Source organism: Henckelia pumila, chromosome 4 (assembly GCF_033568475.1).
Source record: "Henckelia pumila isolate YLH828 chromosome 4, ASM3356847v2, whole genome shotgun sequence".
Taxonomy (NCBI): Eukaryota; Viridiplantae; Streptophyta; class Magnoliopsida; order Lamiales; family Gesneriaceae; genus Henckelia; species Henckelia pumila.
The window spans coordinates 28,156,404-28,176,989 of NC_133123.1; the positions used below are offsets into that span (position 1 = coordinate 28,156,404).

The 20,586-nt window shown below is 35.0% G+C and overlaps 3 protein-coding genes across 3 annotated transcripts; all 3 read left to right on the forward strand.

Annotated features, from left to right (window-relative positions):
- Positions 1-5,390: 5,390 nt before the first annotated feature.
- LOC140863350 (xyloglucan glycosyltransferase 4-like) lies at positions 5,391-8,256 on the forward strand. The gene is made up of 4 exons (XM_073266714.1): positions 5,391-6,413; positions 6,527-6,835; positions 6,923-7,327; positions 7,407-8,256. Exons 1-4 carry the CDS (start codon positions 5,769-5,771, stop codon positions 8,055-8,057), a joined length of 2,010 nt encoding a protein of 669 aa, XP_073122815.1. The 5' UTR covers positions 5,391-5,768; the 3' UTR covers positions 8,058-8,256.
- A 2,995-nt stretch (positions 8,257-11,251) lies between these two features.
- Positions 11,252-12,279, forward strand: LOC140860734 (uncharacterized). Its single transcript, XM_073263741.1, has 4 exons — positions 11,252-11,431; positions 11,535-11,570; positions 11,764-11,944; positions 12,047-12,279. Exons 1-4 carry the CDS (start codon positions 11,252-11,254, stop codon positions 12,229-12,231), a joined length of 582 nt encoding a protein of 193 aa, XP_073119842.1. The 3' UTR covers positions 12,232-12,279.
- A 1,142-nt stretch (positions 12,280-13,421) lies between these two features.
- LOC140860081 (uncharacterized) lies at positions 13,422-20,444 on the forward strand. Its single transcript, XM_073262846.1, has 18 exons — positions 13,422-13,842; positions 13,933-14,124; positions 14,235-14,390; positions 14,519-14,812; positions 14,913-15,130; positions 15,213-15,287; positions 15,466-15,532; positions 16,031-16,356; positions 16,431-16,664; positions 16,750-16,937; positions 17,450-17,588; positions 17,678-17,786; positions 18,341-18,443; positions 18,547-18,736; positions 19,307-19,405; positions 19,484-19,542; positions 19,830-19,935; positions 20,020-20,444. The coding sequence occupies exons 1-18, from the start codon at positions 13,593-13,595 to the stop codon at positions 20,182-20,184; spliced, it is 2,970 nt and encodes a 989-aa protein (XP_073118947.1). The 5' UTR covers positions 13,422-13,592; the 3' UTR covers positions 20,185-20,444.
- The last annotated feature ends 142 nt before the right edge of the window (positions 20,445-20,586 follow it).

Genomic DNA, 20,586 nt, shown 5'->3' on the forward strand with positions numbered 1-20,586 from the left:
GAAAATGAGTTTGAGTGAACATATTTATAGGGCAAAAATTTAGCCGTTTGTTACCGTTTGTGACCGTTGAGGGTAAGAAAAAAATGATTATGTGTTGAATAAAAATTTGTGATAATGATGCAATGCATATAATGATAATCATAATTAAATAATTATGTATATCATATCACATTATTATAAGGTCAGTGTCGTAGACAGCCTTTTATATAATGTTGTGAAATTATACCAATATAGTTAGTATAAAGTCAGGTATAGTATATCATATCACATTATTATAAGATCGGTGTCGTAGACAACCTTTTATATAATAACATGAGATTATACAAATATGGTTAGTATATAAATACACAATAATATATATCATATCACGTTATTATAAGGTCAGTGTCATAGACAACCTTTTATATAATAACATGAAATTATATATTAATATAGTTAATATATATATACATAATAAATATATATCATGTTATTGTTTAAAAACCTTAGAGGCTTTTATACTTGTCGTATCCCTTACCGGGAGTGTGGGATGTCGTCTTAACATCCTCCCAGGATTTATAACAAGTTTTGAAAAAAAAACTTATTTTTTTCATAACATGATATTATATATTAATATATACACAATAAAAATATATAAACAGTAAAATAAAAATTCTTACTTCTTGAATATTTTTGACTTCTTCTTGTATTTTGGAGCGTCGGAAAATATAGAGAACCTTCGAGCGATCGTGCTGATAACGTGTTGTGAAAAAGTAAAAATTTACGGTAAAAAGTAAATACTCCAAAACTCAAAATTTATCAAACTCTACACTTTATAATATTTTTCTCTCAACTCAATTGTATTTTTCATCACAAATGAAGACCTATTTATAGATCCACATTTGAGATTAGTCCAAAAATAAATACATCATCATCTACATCATCACACACTAATTTTCCACATTTTACAACTCAATATTCAACATTCAACATTCAATATTCAACATAATATTAATAATAATAATATTTTTCAACAAAATATATATTTTATAAGCTAAGAAAGAACTTTCAATTGAGAACAAAACGGTACTTCTCATACGCCTAATTGGGTCCATACATCAATATTTATTTAGTAGATAGAGAAACTTTTAGTCAAGTAGGATTATTAATACTAATACGAACAAAATATACGATTTTGTTTATACTACACCAAAAAGAACTATTTTCCGTATGACTTAGATGAAGCTGACCTAATTGTGTAGATTGCTTTCAACCATCTCTAGATGGTTGATGCATCAATTATCAACATATATATGTGTGTGAAGAATATTAATTGTATACACGTGATCTAATGTGAAAGTGCAAGTGAAAATTCTGATAATTAATGGCAAATTATATTAAATTGCATTAATATTCGTAAAATAAGCTTAATTGACTTTTGAACACCGGCCTTGAATGAATAAATATACATAATAGACGAGTGTGTTTGCGACTCGTGTGCTAACATTGATTGAATGATCTTCCAAGGTCAACATCGGCATCTAATAACATCAGATTCCATTGTTCATAAACACTAAACTCATTATTTGGCTTTCATCAGACACGTAGCACTTTTTGATGCATCTTTTTGTAGCTCTTTCCCATTTTTTATTCCTAATAAATACTATATTTACTTAATCAAATAAATTTTTTTTATAGAAAAGGTTTGATACGCATATATGTTGTAATATATAATTTTATAATATGAAGAGAATATAAATGAAAGAATATTAGATAGTGCCCCTCAACTCATTTTGTCTCAATTAAAAGACTTAGAACGGATTGATAGGTTTGCATTTGATTTAGGTGTTATGTGAATTCTATCTGTGAAAATAACAAAATTAGGTAGTGTTTAGTGTTTACTAATGGAAGTGATAGGATTATGTACCAATTAAGTTATATAGTGATTATTCAAATTATGATTAAATGTTATATGAAAATAGTGTTGGATAAATAATAATGTGTTAAGTTAGATTAATTAAGAGTGTTTGAACTAAAATGTGATTTTTCAATTTTTATTTTCTAAAAGAAAAAATCAAAATTTTGGTGTTTTTTAACTTAAATTTTTTTTTTGCTAAATTTAATTAAAACACAGAGCAAAAACAATGATTTTGATTGCAAATATTAATAATTATTTTTTCACAGTTTCACTGTAATTAACTATTTATTATATCGATAATTGATATTGTGATAAAAATTATGAACATCCACCTTCAAACCACGCACATAGTCAATACCGTAGTTCATATGATAATTAGATCATTCATGTTTTTAATTTTTTTTTTTAGAAAATGGGTTTTCTTCGTATATTTTGTTTTCAAATAAAGTGTATTAATGTAATTCCTCCATTAATTGTTAACAGTATTAGTTAAAAAAAACCCATAAATCACACCTTAATTTCATTTGTGATAAACTATCAAACATTAACATCTAAATTAAGTATACATGGATGGACTTTAATTTATGAAAAATTACCGGTGAACTACGTACATTTTTATAGGAAGAAATCAATGAATTAAAAATTCCCTAGTCATTAATTACTACAAAACCAATAAAAATGAACTGATTAGTAATTAACGAGTAGAATTTGTTATGTTGCGATTCTCCCACAACATGGTTTTGATATTTAACTAGGTTTTGTCTGACGCATTGGATCTTAGACCTTATTTGGAATAAATAACATATATACAAACACCAGTATACTATACATTTATTTTCGAAGTCTATTTTTTCTATAGAGTAAATATTTATGTAAACTCTTTATTTATCGAATTCTCTCTGCATATATGTATTTGGAAATTAATCCATTGATCTAAAATGACATAGTTTATTGTAATTTCAAAATTATTTAAAATCCAAACTCTTTATTCAAATTGTTTTTATCCACTCAAACACCACCTTTGTTTTTTTAATATTCATATTTGTTCCTTTAGTAGTTTGATTGATTAGGAATTTAGGGTTATTTAGTAAGAAAAACATTAATCAAGCAGGTAAGGGTCTCATGGTTAATAATTAAATTGTATTATGATTTGTAATTTGGGATTTTGAATAAAATAATTCTTTTATTTTATGTTTTTTTTAGAGATCATAGTGTTTCTTAGGAAATTTTGTAAAAGATAACTAGGTGTATATAGGACATTCAAGTTCAATACAACAAGATTAATAAAGAAATAAATAAACAAAAATAAAAATATATGTATAATTGTATGTGGAGATATATATAATGCATAGATAGTAGAACCCAACAATTAAAGTATCGTACAAAGTATAATAAATGCTTGGTTCAAAATAATGTTTTACGCTAAGATTGCAATACTATTTAATGATAGAAAGTCAAATTATATCACCGTGAACAAAAAATTAACAAAACACCCAGCAAATCAAATTCGACATTTGTTAAAAAAGCAAGAAAGAAAAAAAAAATCAGAAATCTAATTTCGAACACTATAATCAAAAATATATTTTTACTCATGTAACTTGAATATATTTAATTTTTGTTTTGTTATCAATCAATTATTTTTTTTATCAATCAATTTGTTATGATGTTATCAATTTATCAATCAATTTATTTTTTTATAGTATTAATTCTATGATTTTCATTTTTCTATTATATTTTATTTTATTTAATCAAAATATTGATATGACGCAGACATTACTGACATATATAATGTCACGTTAATATTTTAGAAAAAAATTAAAAGTTTTTTTTAAAAAATTACAATTTAGTATATTAAAATCGTTGAAATTTTGTAAGAAGATCAAAATTTTAAAAACAAATATGCAAACTGAATGCAGTAAATATAAATTTATATTTTCTTATATTCTTTTTAATATATATATATATATATTTTTTGATTCACTCTAGGGATGCAAACGAACCGAATCGAGCTGGATAATGGTAAAATTTTAAGGCTCGAATTCAGCTCGATAAGAGCATACTCGAGTTTGAAACTCGATAATTTCAAATATTTTGGCTCGAGCTCGGCTCGAAATGAAGTTCGAGTTCGAGTTCGGCTCAAAATATTCGAACCTATTCGTAACTATTGCTCAGATATTATGGTTCGAAAAGCTCGAAATGTTCGAAAATGTTCGAAATGTATATATATTTATTATATAATTATTTTATATTAATTAAATATTAAGGCTCGCGAACTATCGAACAGAATAATTTTGATTCGATCTCGGCTCGAAAAAAAATTCGAATATGTTCGAATTCGACTATAATTCAATAAATTCTAATACGAATCAAATATTTATCGAGCGAACTCAAAGTTCGTTTGCACCCCTAATTCACTCTCCAATTATATGCGGGCGTATGGCCTCAATGAATCGAGCGTTCCATGAATAAATTTTAGTTAACAAATTGACGGTCCCGATGATTTTGATGATATCACTCTTCGTACATTTTTTTTATATATATATATAAAAATATGAATTATAGTTTCATTCATATGCGACCGAATCTTAATTTTTAACATAAATTCAAATAATTTACAATAAACGTCATTTATTCACATTCAGTACGATAAAGACGCGCAAAACTTTATCTCATTAAGATGAATATGTTATTTTGAACCTCAAAGATCATTGTGCTCTATCTTCTATTATATCTTCGTTTATATTTACATATAATTTAATCATCTATATTTACATAATGCATATAATGTTCAATTGTTTTATTCAATTTTTTTTGTCTTCCTCTTCCTCTTCCACTTTTAATATAGGTATTAATCATGTTCTCACATTTCTTAATTGAGACATTCATTAATCGTCTTTGTATGTGTGCATATCGTCTTAAACGTGTCTCTCAATTTTACTTTGATAGGCGTAACCTCAACTTTTTTTTTTCTCTAATATGGTCATTTCTTAGCTTATACATTCTCAATTTTTTTTTTGAGAATCTTATACATTCTCAATTATTGACATTTGGTAACATAAGTAATATCATTATCATCACTATTTCAAAAGTTATATATATTAGATTGGCGTTTTCCAAATCAGCAAACAAGACAAGAAGCTTTTTTATTTTTATTTTATCAGGGGTCGGAAGATTGATTACAAACACACGATTTTTTATGTAATTCAGTTCGCATCTTCTCTCACACCGACACTTTTAATGGTCACTCTTACCACTTACATAACACGCATTTTTTTAAATATAAACCTTCTTTCAATTCACATTTTTTTTAATACAACTGTCTTTTTATTATATATCTCATATATATTAAAATAATTTTAAAGTTCGAAATATATTATAAAGTTGGAAAAAGTGAATGAAGGGGTATTAAAATTTTGTTACACATTGGAGATTGGTGGATTAAAATCTAATTAATAATTTAAATTTGGCGTGAGCATTCCTTCGAACGCAGGCACCTCTAGTTTTCCTTTCATTATTTAAGCTTGCATATTTATTACCTATACAACAACTCATTCTCTCTCTATCTCTGTGTGTGCATCTCTGGTTTGACTTGGGATTGATTGCAGAGTTCGAACTGAATTTCTGGAATCTGTGCCATTCTTTTTCTGTTTGGAGATCCAGATTTCAGTGTAAAAAAAATTTTTTTTTACATAATAACTACAAATAGTACAGCTCTGTCTGTGTTGCTATATCAAGAAAAATCATGACGCGACATTGTGTGAATCTCGCAGCTGAAAACTTTTAGGTGGATTCTTTGTTTCATATCCCGAGATTTTTCCTTCTTGTTCCATTTTTCTGGCATTCTTGGATTGGGTTAGTGTCTTTTTTCCCAATGGCGCCGAGTTCTGTGGTGGTGACACTCGAGAAGCCTGAAAACATCTCCTTAATAGAGCTGAATGACGCAGCTGCTGAATCTATATTCAAGGAGAAGCAGAAGGCCGCGAGCCCCAAGCAGTTCACTTGGGTTCTTTTCTTGAAAGCCAACAGAGTTTTGGCTTGCATTCCGTGGTTAGCAGTGGGTTTGTGTTCGGTTTTCGGGTCGGTCAAGAGGCGCATTGCTTCATCGGATCCGAACGAAGAGGACCCGAGGCACAGGGGAAGAAGACTGTACAGATTTATCAAAGTGTTTCTTGCGATTTCGGTGGCGGCCCTTTTGGTGGAAGCCTTTGCTTATTTCAATAAATGGGATTTGAGTTTGGTGAATCCGTTGGAGGTACAGAATCTGGTGCACTTGTGTTTCGTGGCTTGGCTGAGATTCAGAGCAGAGTATGTTGCCCCATTGGTTGTTACCATTTCCAAGTTTTGCATAGTTTTGTTCATCATCCAGTCCCTGGATCGAATCGTTCAATGTTTAGGGTGTTTCTGGATTAAGTACAAGAATCTGAAACCTGTAATAGAAGACGAGCCTTTCGACATTGAAGACGGGGCAAGTTTCCCTATGGTTCTTGTTCAGATTCCTATGTGCAACGAAAAAGAGGTAATGGAAAATGGAAACTCTTCTCTTTTTTTTTCCTGATTTTTTTTTCTGTAATGGCTATTCTTCATCTTTGCCATGGATGCTTATCTGGTTTCGGGTTCGTGAAATTTAAGGTATTCGATCAGTCCATTGCCGCTGCTTGCCAGCTGGATTGGCCCAAGGATCGGTTTCTTGTTCAAGTGTTGGATGATTCAGATGATGAAGCTTTACAGCATTTGATCAGGGAAGAAGTATCCTCTTGGAAGGGGAAAGGAGTGAACATAGTTTACAGGCACCGATTTATGCGAACAGGTTACAAAGCCGGCAACCTTAAATCCGCCATGGCTTGTGAATATGTTAAGAACTACGAATTTGTTACGATATTTGATGCGGACTTCCAACCCAACCCTGATTTCCTCAAACTCACCGTTCCTCATTTCAAGGTAATAAACTTCTGATTTAGTAGCAAGCAATGCCTGTTGAGTTGTCAATTGCCATTACTAATGGATCTTTTCTTCTTATTATTACAGGGAAAACCTGAGGTAGGCCTTGTCCAGGCTCGCTGGTCATTTGTGAACAAAGATGAAAACTTGCTCACGAGGCTGCAGAACATCAACTTATGCTTCCATTTCGAGGTCGAACAGCAGGCGAACGGCGTTTTTCTCAACTTCTTTGGGTTCAATGGGACCGCCGGTGTTTGGAGGATCAAGGCCCTGGAGGATTCAGGCGGATGGCTCGAAAGAACAACTGTGGAAGACATGGACATAGCCGTTCGAGCCCATTTACACGGATGGAAGTTCATATTCCTCAATGATGTTAGAGTGCTTTGCGAGTTGCCGGAATCGTACGAAGCGTACAAGAAGCAGCAGCACCGGTGGCATTCCGGCCCTATGCAGCTCTTCAGATTATGCATTCCCGCAATCTTAACTTCAAAGGTACCCCAAGAAACCATATATGCATTTTTTCAAACAATTCAATGGCAACACTTGATAGTTTTTGTTAATGTTTGTGCAGATATCAGCATGGAAAAAAGCCAACTTGATATTCCTATTCTTTCTCCTGAGAAAACTGATACTCCCCTTCTATTCATTCACACTATTCTGCATCATACTTCCATTGACAATGTTCATACCAGAAGCCCAGTTACCAGCCTGGGTCATCTGCTACGTCCCCATCCTCATGTCCATCCTCAACATCCTACCGGCCCCGAAATCTTTCCCCTTCATAATCCCATATCTCCTCTTCGAAAACACAATGTCAGTCACGAAATTCAACGCGATGATATCCGGGCTGTTTCAGCTGGGAAGCGCGTACGAATGGGTGGTGACAAAGAAAACAGGGAGGGCATCGGAATCAGACTTGCTCTCCTTGGCCGAAAAGGAGACGAAATCTTTACACGAAGACAAGCTTCAGAGGAAGCTCTCTGAATCCGGGATCGAAATGCTGGAGAAATACAACGAGCAGAAGGATCAAAAGACTGCCGCCCCTGCTCCCAAAAAGAAGAACAGGATTTACCGGAAAGAACTCGCACTCGCGTTCCTTCTGCTCACGGCTGCCACGAGAAGCCTGCTGTCTGCTCACGGGGTTCATTTCTACTACTTGCTGTTCCAAGGGCTGTCGTTTCTTGTAATGGGATTGGATTTGATCGGGGAGCAAGTGAGCTAGCTGAGGTTCAGATTCCAGTGGTTTATAGAACAACATTGTATTGCATACAGTTACAAGAAAGTGATTAGCAAGTTAATAATGGGACGTTATTATTATTTAGACAAGATTTGAGAGTTGGGGGATACCTAATATAGAGTCTATTCTTTGATTGTATAATTTTAATTTACATGAACCGCATCTATTTCCCAATAAAAATATATACAATACCGATTACATATGAACTTCTCTACCATAATGTTCATTCATTGTTTGGTACTTGAAGCTTTTATTTTTTTTCTTCTATATAATTCAATATAGAAAAGAACTTCTCTTGTGCTGTTAGACACCAATCTTGTAGTGATTATCTCAATTTTAAGTAAACGGTCCAAAGTATGTACATCTTATTAAAAAATCAGTTTTGTGCGTTTTTTAAACCAGATTATCCATTAGATTCTGTTTAATTTAATTGAAATCCACAAATTTGTGAGATGTTGATTCTACAAAAGTGATCATAGTAAAAATGTATTAAAATCACTTATTCATTAAACTCTTTGGACCTCTCATTTTCAATTTTTCACTTTTATTTTCGAACATTATCCGCCACTAATTTTACCAAGCTACTTCATAATCTATAAATTTTTATGTCTTCAAAAAATAATCTTTTGGAAAGATTGCCTAATAATACTATTACACAAATCCAAACTTAGTGTTTGCTACTTGAATATTCCCACCAAAAAATTATATTACCCAGATAGAAGGACTAGACGTTAGAACCCCGGCGAATATCGGCCATTGCTTGAATGATCTTGGGAGATGATATGAGATCTCGTGGGCCCGTAAATTCTTGGGCTATGAGGCCGAAGTATACTTCTAGTTGGGCTTCGAAGGGCCTAAACATGGGCCAAAAATTCTAAAATTTTCAGCTCAAATCCAAGAATTCGCTGCTGTCTCGTAGAATTCATTCATTACAAGAATATCGTTTCGAAATAGCCTCTGTTTCAGCGGTAACATTTGTTCGATTCTTGCTCGACAAATTGTCCAATTGATGCACTTTGGTACGTCGAGTTCTTTTGTTCAAATTGTATTCGGCCTGTCGAAGATTGAAGGAAATGTATACATTGATGGTTACGTGGAGCAGTGTATTGCTTTGCCCGAAGAAACAATGGTGGACAAGGCCAGATTTTGATGCCACGGCTAAATGCCCATTTTTAAAATGTCGCTGTGCTTTCGTTAATGGAATCTCTTGCTTCTCGAACGGAAGCCATTTTGGGTTTCGTATTGCAAATGGGTATTCAAAAGCAAAGCTTGATTCTGTGTTAGATTATGGAGGGGTGCTAGAAGACCCCGATGATGAAAGTGAGAACGAGGATGACACTTATTTTGATGATGAAAATGAGGGCATGGAATAGAATGACTTGGATTAGGAGAGCGACTGGGAAGCCGAGGGAAATGCAGAAGCTGCAGGCGATAAAGCTGACGAATTTTTCACCAGAAAGTATGAGGAGGATCTTGTTAAAGGTTCATGACGGTGCTCTCTGCTTCAAGTTCTTTTCATTTTCTTTTTTCAAGTTCTTGGTATTTTGTCGCGTGGAACATACTGGATTTGAGGGTGTTAAAGAATTGTATTCGAATTTGAAACTAGACTTGTGTACCTGCTTTTGCAATGGGGAAAATAGTATGGAATGAGCAATTTTAATTCTCCCTTACATAGGTCGAACTGCTGCTAATATTGCCATGCTAATATGATAATACAGTATATAATACAGGAGTGGATGAAAGTTCTGGGAAAATAAAAGCTCTACTGCTTGTACATTCAATTTATGCTTTCTCGATTTAAATTTGGTTCGGGATGGAATTGCACCTCATGATCTTAGCCTATGTTAGTGAAAAGATTTCAAGACTTATGATCTTGCCAAGTTACTGAAACAAGTTCCAGCTAATAGCAGATTGTGAATGTTTGCCATCTGCAATCAGACTTGTGAAGAGTTGGATACAGATAATGGGCTTCTGCAAGATGCATGTGACAGGCTGGTGAATCATGCTGATAAAATTATGCTAGCTTTGGTCCTAGCACTTGTTCCAAAGAAGAAGAAAAAAAAGAGAGTATTTACAAAATCATTTATCCAGCTCCGAGGGCAATAGCTGGTGCCGTGAGAGTACGCGGAAGTGTTGTACACCGTCTTGCTTGTTGAATCTATATTTGGGGTTATTTTTTCTTAAACCTGTCAATTTTTGGGTTCAATGATCAATCTGGTTGAATATAAAGAATATCAAAGCTTCGAGATTGGAGGTCACTCTTTCAACTTGCTTTCAGATTTTAGAAAATGACCACACAACCATTGGAATTTGAGCAGAACAGGGTTGAAATAACCTTATGCTCTAAGAGATGGACTATTTCATTGCCAAGTGATTTTTTTTAAATTTAAAACATTGCTTTTGAACGGTCCATACAAGTTGGATTATGGGTTTGGACCGATAATCTCTTGTACTTTCATACATGACTTCAGTGGACAACAATTGATTATCTTTTACCAGCAGTAAATTAAAAGTCGATTGTTAATTGTAATTTCATGATAAAGGACAAAATATTGGATCCTAGCTTTAGCTTTGCTACAGTGGAATATCACCTTGAATTTGGAGTTGCCAAGAAACACCACCTCATGTGCTATACTGATGATAGTCTTTAAAATATGACTGACCAGATGAATCTTACAGCAAGCTATTTCTTTGACTTGTGTCATTGACATGTGATGTCACATGGACTGAGTTTTTAAGGATTGAATATATATCTCAGCAATCTTAGTATTTTATGTCAGAAAACTATACTGCTACATATTGGCGCCAATTAATCTCTATGGAATCTGAATCCTAGTTACCCCATCCATGGCCCTTGACAAAGTATTTTTTGGACCACCTCAATCACTAAGAAGCCAGAAAACACCTCAGTAACTAAGAAGAGCAGAAAATGTCATTGTATATATTTCTAAACCTGTCGAACTTCAAGCTTAACTTGTGAGACTAATAAGCTTTGGATCATGGACAAGTAGATAAACTCTACACTCTGGTTTCTATCCCCAAATTGGTGAGAATTTACTCTAAGTAAAGCCTGAAAACTAGTCAAAAGCTAGAAAGCCAGATATTATAAACTGACATACACAGGGCTCGTTGCATGTGGCAAGAACAGTGACCAAGATTCAGCAGAGAATCCAATAACAATGTCTCCTTGGTCCTGGAGCTGGTTTACCTATTCTATAAATACCAGAGGTTCTACTCTTGACAATTCAACTAGTAGTAGCTCACCATTGATATTTCTTAGCTTTCGAACTATCGCTGAGGAAATGGCTTCAAAAGTTGTGCTGCTTGTGCTGACATGTTTCCTTCTAATCAGCACAACTGTATGCTCTGTGTGTGTGTGTGGATAAACATAGGATGTCGATTGTTGCATTTTCTTTCCTCAACATGAATATGATATTCTCTAAGTATCCTTTTGTTTTGCAGGTATCATCAGAATGGGAAGAGGATCTTCTTATTGAGGTAATACTGAGACTACGTCATTGTTCATTTTTTACTCATAACAAGTAGTTGCTGCCACTACTCATTTGCATCGTAATTGAATCATTAGTAATTCTTATCCCAAGTGTATCTCTAGCACTGAGCTCAGCCAGGCTAGAACACAAATCGTTTTCCAAACAGTGGGCTCAAATTTGTTACTTATATTGGTATTCAGAGCGGCGCCCATGCCCCGGTACTGAGTCCAGTTGATAAGGCCTCACCACCACCACCTATATGTCCACCTCCTCCTCCATCACTGACGGCCCCTCCTCCTCCTTCGGTGGTCAGTGTGCCACCAACTCCACCGGCCATGGCACCAGCTCCTGCTCCTGTTAAACCACCAAGAACCATATTAGGTAATTTCTTACCATCTTCGATAAAGATTCAACTTTTGAGTTCTAACTCCTATTATTGTCATTTAATTCGACTAAACCCGCGAAAAACTTATCTGTGTGCAGAATGCATTCCACAATGCATGGTGAGGTGCAAGAATCATTCTCGGAAGAACATATGCATGAGAACTTGCTTGACATGCTGCAACAGATGCAAATGTGTTCCTCCGGGACAATATGGCAACAAAGAAAAATGTGGCAAATGTTACACAGACATGACTACCCGTGGCGGAAAACTCAAGTGTCCCTGAAGTAAAACATAGGATAAAATCCAATTTCGTTTTGTATTAATTAGTTGTTTCGGGAAAATCAATTCTAAATAAATTATTAAATTTTGTCGGAATGCAGATCTTGATTCTTGAACTTTGTCCAATCCTATCACAAAATAATCAACAAGACAACAGAGTAGAACAAAATAAAAAATTTCACAGGCAAAAGTTGCAGATGAGATTCTAGCTGTCTCATATAATTGATTAATCAATATTAATCCATAAATCAAAGGGCAGGTCTATATTTTCGAAACGGTAGTACAAATCTAAATATACGGAATAGAAAGTAATGTTTTTAGCAAAAAAAACTAATATTTTTTATGGGTCGGATCAAATAATAGATTCATGTCGTAAAATTAACTTAGCGAAGAGTTTTTGTGTATATTAAATTGTAAGAACCAGCCAATGGAACTTGATGTACAACAGTAAGAAACAAAAAACATGCACTATTGTAATCTATATCACCATCAATCCAGCTTATTACATTGGTGGAGACTGCATACTTCCTATATTACACCAATCCATCCTTTTTATCAACTGTATTCATCAATTAATTGAAGGAATTTATCGAAAGAACAAAGAAAATTAACATAGAATTAATCAAGCAGTATCAAGAACCACATGTACATATAGCTTAATTATGAACACTGGAAAATATGCAATAACCACCAAGTACTGCATCTGCTTACTGCCAAGAGAACAAGCAAAACTGCAAAGAGTATCACATTCATTTCCCTACTTTGATCAGAGAAAAAAAATGATTGCCGGAAGAATTGCCATTATGGCCGGAAATTGCGTGGCCTTGATATGTACGACAGTCAGCGCCGACACATGGGCTCCAATACGGAGCCCTGTTCCGGTCGACATCCCTACTGGTGGCGCAACTGTTAGGACTGCTTCATTTCAAGCAGTGTTTCTTGGATTTGTTGCTGCAGCCATGTCATTATTAACCATTAAAAGTTTACTTAAGCTTCACAATACTCGTTGGATTTACATACTATATTTCAATCTGTTGCCATGTGTGATCCAGTGTAAAACGTTATATTTGTTAGCATTAGTTTTCCGAAATTTATCCCCAAAAGAAAACACATGATATTTTATTACTTAAGCATTTGTAAAATAGTTTAATAGTTTTATTAACAATTTTAATTATTTTCCTAACACAAATTTTAAAACAAATAGCATTGCTTCCGTTTGTAGCCCAACGCTTTTTCCCACTTCAGAGCAAAATTCGTTTCCTGACCCAAAGATTTGCCTCCGTTCAAGCGCTCATAGGAATTGATGATCGAGATCCAGAAGTCATTTAGGGTTGCTTTCACCTAAAAATCCAATCTTGGAAAGAAATGAGAGGAGGCGAAGGTATCCTAGGTGTGAGGGGGCTCAACACCGGATCATCAGAAGCACGGATAGTTAGAACTCGAACCCAGTTCTTGAAAAGGCGAGAAAAATGGCTTGTGATTCTGGGAGTGATACTCCACGCAGTTTACATGCTCAGCATTTTCGATATCTACTTCAAAACTCCAATTGTCCACGGCATGGAACCCGTCAAACCCCGGTTCTCTGCCCCCGCCAAACGACTTGTACTCCTCATTGGTAAATTACTAATTTTTATTCATTTTCGAATGAATTGTACACTACCCATTTGGTTAAATGACTCGAGAAGTTGTTTTGTGCTGATTCCAGCGGATGGTTTAAGGGCAGACAAGTTTTTTGAGCCCGACTCGGACGGGAATTACAGGGCGCCGTTTTTGAGGAGCGTGATTACTGGGCGTGGTCGTTGGGGAGTGTCTCACGCGCGTCCTCCCACGGAATCTAGGCCTGGACATGTTGCTATTATTGCTGGCTTTTATGAAGATCCTAGTGCGGTTACTAAAGGTTGTTAAATAGTAAGCATTTAAGTCCTGGAACTTTGTTTTGTTGTTTGTGGATATTTTCTTCTTTGTATATTGACTGACTGACTTTGTTTTTTGGTGTATTTGTAACAGGGTGGAAAGCGAATCCAGTTGAGTTTGATTCAGTGTTTAATAGGAGCAGGCATACGTTTGCATTTGGCAGCCCAGATATTGTTCCCATATTTTGTGGTGCATTGAAGCATAGCACTTGGAAATCATACCCACATGAGTATGAAGATTTCGCCACTGGTTTGTCGCCATTCATATTAGGCTATTAGCTCAATTCCTTAGAAGCTACTATTTTGCGTCGGGTGAAATTTGTTGATTTTGTGGAGGTTAACAGATTAGAACTGAAAATCTTTTTTGTGTTTATGCAGATGCATCGTTTTTGGATGAGTGGTCTTTTGATCAATTCCAGAACCTTTTAAATAGGTCTAATCAAGATGCACATTTGAATCATCTTCTTCAACAAGATAATCTTGTTATATTCCTGCACTTACTTGGTTGTGATTCAAATGGTCATGCTCATCGGCCCTATTCATCGACCTATCTCAATAATGTTAAGGTTGTTGACCATATTGCTGAAAGAGTTTATAATCTTGTTCAGAATTACTTCAAAGACAATCTGACATCATATGTTTTTACCGCTGACCATGGAATGAGTGACAAAGGTTTATATGCCTGAATTCCCCATGTTTTGACAGTTGACAGTTGGAAATTGTATGCATACTGACCGCACTAACACGCTGACTAGTTGCCATTTCATGATAGGAAGCCATGGTGATGGGCATCCCTCAAACACTGATACTCCTCTTGTTGTATGGGGAGCTGGCGTTGGACAACCTGTACCGATTTCTGAAGAACATCATCCTAATGACGCTGCTCGCTTTGTTGATGAGCATGTGCATGATATGCCTACACCACCTGAGTGGGGTCTTGGTGGCCTTGAGAGACTGGATGTGAATCAAGCTGACATCGCACCATTGATGGTTGTCTATTTACCAACTGATGCTTTTTTCAGTTTTCTTCCCTAACCCCATATGCTTATAATTTATCTGTGAATTTTGACAGTCAACCCTTCTAGGTTTGCCATGCCCTGTAAACTCAGTAGGAAATTTGCCTCTTGGATACACTAATTTAAGTGAGGTAAGCTTTGAAGGAGAAAGTTTCTCTGTGGATTGAATTAATGCCTGGGCCATGTGATTTGGCTTTGTCAATCAGATTTCAACTCATGAAACTGTGTTTTTTATTTCCTGTTTATAACTCTTCATCTTTTTAACTTTTTTTCCTGAGTGGAGTGAATGGGTAAAATGACGTGTGCTAGGTTGAAGAAGTTGAGGCTGTGCTGGCTAACACAAAGCAGATTATCCATCAGTTTTTGCGGAAATCACGTATCCATATGTGAAGCACCATTTTAAACTGTGAAATGTGGTTATTTTTAAACTTCTGTTTCTTGAAGTCCGTTTTTAAAGCATTTAGTTGTGAAGAAGCATATTTTGAATCTTTTAGGTTTAGTGTTTTCATACATGTTTACTTCTTCCAACTGCAATCATGAATCTTTGTGTGGCAGTGCACAGCCTATGACCGTTCCTTGCAAAAAAATCTGCTCATAATTATAAGAAGTTTCTTGTTCAATATACTGAGGCCAAAATTATTAGCCAACAACCTACAAACCAACCCCCCCCCCCCCCCCCCCCCCTCCAACACACACACACCAACCCCACTCTCCATCCCCAACTGCCTGGAAGAGTCGAGGTCAATGACCTTGGTGCTAATTAACTCACTTTTAGAGTTCAATCTTTTATTGCTTTTACATATAATATAGTTGTGGAGGAGGCCTGGGTATGGATTGGTTTTTTATGAACAATTTCCTTGACTTTTTCAATAAGAATTAAAGCAGGCAAACTCACTACTCTTCAAGCCTTTTAAACCCTTGGCCAATTATATTTTGGTACTGAATCAAATCGAGCATCTAATATCTACCAGCGACTACACGTCCGCAAAGAAGCATTCTGAAAATCTTCGAAGCTTAGCAATGGAAGGGCTTCATTATTTTCAAACTTATGACTGGTTGATGCTGATGGCAGTAATTTCACTTGGCTATATTGGATGGATGATCTATCTGATTCTCCATGTGTTGAAATCTTACACTGCATTACCCGAAAGTTATTTTGGACAGGAACAATCAGTTTACCTTAGGAAGAACACCTGGAAGGTAGTAAACACGCTGAGCTAGTAGCAACCTTACCTCTGTTCTGTACCATAAGTTACTTTCTTTTCCCATGACAGGTTTATTTCTCTGGATGTTTGCTGATGGGATCAGTGTGTATTCTACTTTTTATGGAGCATTCTCCTCCTCTCTATCATGCATATTTTGCAATGACAATATTTTTATGGATCCAAATCAGCTGCGAATATCAGTTTATAAAAGCACTATGGAGATACGTGCATCAAAAGGAAATTGGTCACCTTGTAAAACTTATGGCTGCTTTTATCGTGTCGGTGTCCGTCCTTGAAATCCTGGTACATTATATTATTCTGTGGTAGTAGTTCAAGATGATTGTATTCTGAATCTCAGTTGAGATACTTCATCTAATTCTTTATACAGGTGAAAAGCTTCACGAACAGGCAGCTCTATACTTGGATTTTCGTGCTTGTTGGGGTTATTGCTTCTGTTTATCTTCTTTACTCAATACCGTGGAAATCTGGAATACCCATTTTTGTCTGGCTTTCTTGTTGGTTTTTGTCCATATTTACTTTGATGCCTGCTGAAATTCCAGATAATACTAAACTAGTGTAAGTTTCTTCTTTTCATGCACAACTCTTCACTTGTTCTTCGTATATTGTGAATTTCTGATTTGATCAGTGTGACTGTAAAATCTTTATCAGGGATGCATTTATTTAATCTTTTAAAATCTCTCTGGTCTCAGTAGGAATAATATTGTTACAAGCTCGTTGAGCTGCCTAAGAGAAGCAAATTATATTATGCTCAAGAGTCTGTATGGATTATACCACGACTATAATTCAAACTCAACTGCATAGCTTTCTTGGTCGTGAATACAGTGAGGAAATTCTCTTAATGGATTGTTTTGTTTTTTAATCCTTATTTATGACCATGTCTCTTTCCCTTAATCTTCTTTTCCTTGAAATCTAATTGCCATAATGTGTTTTTACCTATCAAAAAATGTCTTATTAAGTTAAGCTATTTGTTATTTTGGGAACTTACTTACTCGATCCCTTTGTATGCAGTAAGAATAGCATAGAATTACTCAGAAACTGACTCTGTGTTTTCTACATGTCTTTTGAAGTGTTTTAAGTGGGTTAATGATCGTAATAATCGGTGGAGTCGCAAGATATCTGCATAGGTATGCTGGAGATAGTAAATATTGGCTTAGTCTAACTCATGGCATGAAGAAATCCAAAATCCCTTTGCTTTTCCTCTTACAGGTATTGATATGTTACTTCCCTTAAGTTAGTATCCTGTAAATGCATCCACGGGAATATCTAATTGACTCTTTTTTGCTTCAATGGAACAGACTGTTCTGGTTGTCTTTTCATCAATTATGGTGCATTTGTCAACTTCTCGTAGAACAGAAAAACAGGAACTGCTTGCACTGCACCAATTGATAAATTGGTCCATTGCTGGTATCATTTTTCTCTTTATCTGATTCTGAATTTCCACTTAAAATTCTCTATCTCTGTGTTACTTGGTCATTGGTACATATTCAATTTGAAAGGCCTCGATACATACTGAGATTTGATCACGTGATTACTTTCTTTTGTGCTCATGCACCAATGATTATTTAATATATTGCATGCGGATAAAAGCTACGCCAAGCAGTCGTACTCAGATTCAGTCCTAAATCAGATACTTTCAAGTAAAATTTGCATGTTCAAGTGCTTCTCCAAATGATAAATACTATTTATTTGATGCCTACACCACCTAACCCTGTCTATCTTGTATCCATTACCCATATTTAGTTTGTTTGTGCTCTTTTGTCTTATCTGGCCTTATAAATGTATCTTTAGTTCACAATAAAGCAGTCCTATCGTTCATAGGATACATTATGATTTTATTCTAACCCCATAATAATATGGAAAATCTGAAGACATTTGGATTGAAGTTGCTTTCTTATTCATTGTCTAACTTACAGCTTCAATTTGAATTCACATATGTTAATTTATTCACTCTTCCATAGGTGTATCGATGGTTCTTCCACTTTTTTCTGGCTCTGGTATCTTGTCTAGGCTTTCTTCCATATTTATCGGTTTTGCCCCTGCATTCCTCCTCCTGTCTATAGGGTATTTCTCATACTTAATCAATTTGAGATATGAGAGTTTTATTTTTTCTTTTGGGGTCCTGTAATGGAGTTCATGATCTTGCTTTACTGTGAAACTTGTGCAGATATGAAGCCGTATTCTATGGTGCTCTTGCTCTTGCCCTTATGGCATGGTTGCTTTTTGAAAATGCTTATTTACATTTAAGCAAGATCAATAAATCTTCAGCTTCTTTCAAGGGCATGGAAGATAACATGGTTTTGACATCTGATGATAGATCCTTGCAGTTGTCTGATATGAGAATTTCATTGGCATTTGTAAGAGATAACCGGTCTCATGATATTGCTTTAGCTGAAAATGAAATTTCATTAGCCCCTCTTAACTTCCAATTTGTGTTGTTTGCAATGTTGCATGCATACTTCCATTCTGGTAAAGAAAGGAACACAGGATAGAGTGGTGATTATCTTTATGCGATCAAATGGAATTACTTTTTCAAGCTTGTCCTCATTTCTTGAATCACAAGTCATTGTAATTTGTTTGACTTCAGAATTTTTCCAAATGCTTTCAAAAACCGATTTCTGCTTAACTTTGCACGGTTAAATTGTCTTGTCTGTGGATGTGTACACGATTGTCTGATGAAAGGCTTATTAATCAAAATTTCCACCTAAATAGCGATCTCTTTTTGATGGAGATTTGTGAGAAACTTTACAGAGTCCTTTTGTCATATTGCAACTGTAAAACCTTGATTGCTGAATTGCAGCAAGTTTACCAAATTTGAAGAATTTATTCAGTAGATTATTTGGATCGATTGAGAATCCTGAGAAAACTTTAAACTATTTTTATCTTGTTAACTGTATTCAATGCTCGAGTATTTGTTCTGTTTACAGATGGTCTTTTTCAATATTGCATTCTTTGGAACTGGCAACTTTGCAAGCATTGCGAGTTTTGAAATATCATCTGTTTACCGATTCATCACAATCTTCAGCGTAAGTAATAACAAAAACCTTCAGTGTATGACAGTTTTGTCTCAAGTAACAACCTCACATTGTTTATCTTTGGTATAGCCCTTTCTTATGGCAGCACTTCTTATTTTCAAGTTATTGATACCGTTTGTGCTTGTCATGTAAGTATATTTGCTTCTTTAATTCATTGCTTCATTTAGAAAGTGTCTTTTTTGAAGTTCTTTTCCTTTAAGTTGCTTTATTCTTCACACTGTCACCAACTTTGGGATTGTCAGTCAGCCCTGAAACCATTACTTATAACATTATAATGATATCCGCACAATTTTTGGGGCTTTCTTTATCGTCACTTGTCTATACATGGATCGTAAGTAATGAAGGCAAATTACATAACTAACTTGCCTTTATTTTGAACCTGAACAACTCTTGGCGTGTTTCAAATCGATTGCAGATGCACGTTCACTGCAATTACCAAACTGATAAGAGTTCCATTGTTGGGATGCTATTTTCTTGTCATAATCTGCTCAGATGTCATGACAATTCACTTCTTCTTCCTGGTATCGATGCTTTCTCTCTGACTTTGCCTCCTATATCAGTTGTTTCGTCAGAAGTATTTACAAAGTTTCAACTGACGTTCTCAGGTCCAAAACACTGGAAGCTGGATGGAAATAGGCAACAGCATTAGCCATTTTGGCATCGTGAGTGCCCAAGTTGTTTTTGTTTTGTTGCTTTTCGCTCTAACGAGTATATACACCAAAGACATCCAACCGGCATCATCTATGCAGCTTTCTCGGAAAGAGATGTAATTTGCTTTGTTGCAAACTCATCATTATTTTATCAAAAGGCCTGGCTTGGCCTTGCCTTGCCTTGCCCCATTTTTCTGTTGGGGACAATGCTGACCGAATCTTGCAGGTTGAGTTACACGTTTTTACGGCTGACTGATCTGTACTATCCGAAACTTTTTTTAATAGCAAGATTTTGTTTCATCTCCTTTAGTAACCCTTCGATATTGGGTGAGATTTTGATGTTTGATTATAGTATTACTTGATTGTTGTAAATTATGAAATATACATGACTAATGTTTTGTTTTTTAACTTTAGTATTTTACTATGACACGGAATGCCACCTGAAAATGGGTATCAAATCTTTGAAAGAAACCCCGCCAAAGGTATGAAAAGTTAACCCAGGATGTACCAAATATTTTCCAA

Bases quoted from the DNA above. Each gene is read 5' to 3' on its own strand.
- LOC140863350 (XM_073266714.1), top strand. From the start codon at position 5,769: ATGGCGCCGAGTTCTGTGGTGGTGACACTCGAGAAGCCTGAAAACATC. The intron at 6,414-6,526 runs GTAATGGAAAAT...GTGAAATTTAAG, and splicing joins CTATGTGCAACGAAAAAGAG to GTATTCGATCAGTCCATTGC. The intron at 6,836-6,922 runs GTAATAAACTTC...TTATTATTACAG, and splicing joins TCACCGTTCCTCATTTCAAG to GGAAAACCTGAGGTAGGCCT.
- LOC140860081 (XM_073262846.1), top strand. From the start codon at position 13,593: ATGAGAGGAGGCGAAGGTATCCTAGGTGTGAGGGGGCTCAACACCGGA. The intron at 16,665-16,749 runs GTACATTATATT...TTCTTTATACAG, and splicing joins TGTCCGTCCTTGAAATCCTG to GTGAAAAGCTTCACGAACAG. The intron at 17,589-17,677 runs GTATTGATATGT...TCAATGGAACAG, and splicing joins CTTTGCTTTTCCTCTTACAG to ACTGTTCTGGTTGTCTTTTC.
- LOC140860734 (XM_073263741.1), top strand. From the start codon at position 11,252: ATGTCTCCTTGGTCCTGGAGCTGGTTTACCTATTCTATAAATACCAGA. The intron at 11,571-11,763 runs GTAATACTGAGA...ATTGGTATTCAG, and splicing joins AAGAGGATCTTCTTATTGAG to AGCGGCGCCCATGCCCCGGT. The intron at 11,945-12,046 runs GTAATTTCTTAC...ATCTGTGTGCAG, and splicing joins ACCACCAAGAACCATATTAG to AATGCATTCCACAATGCATG.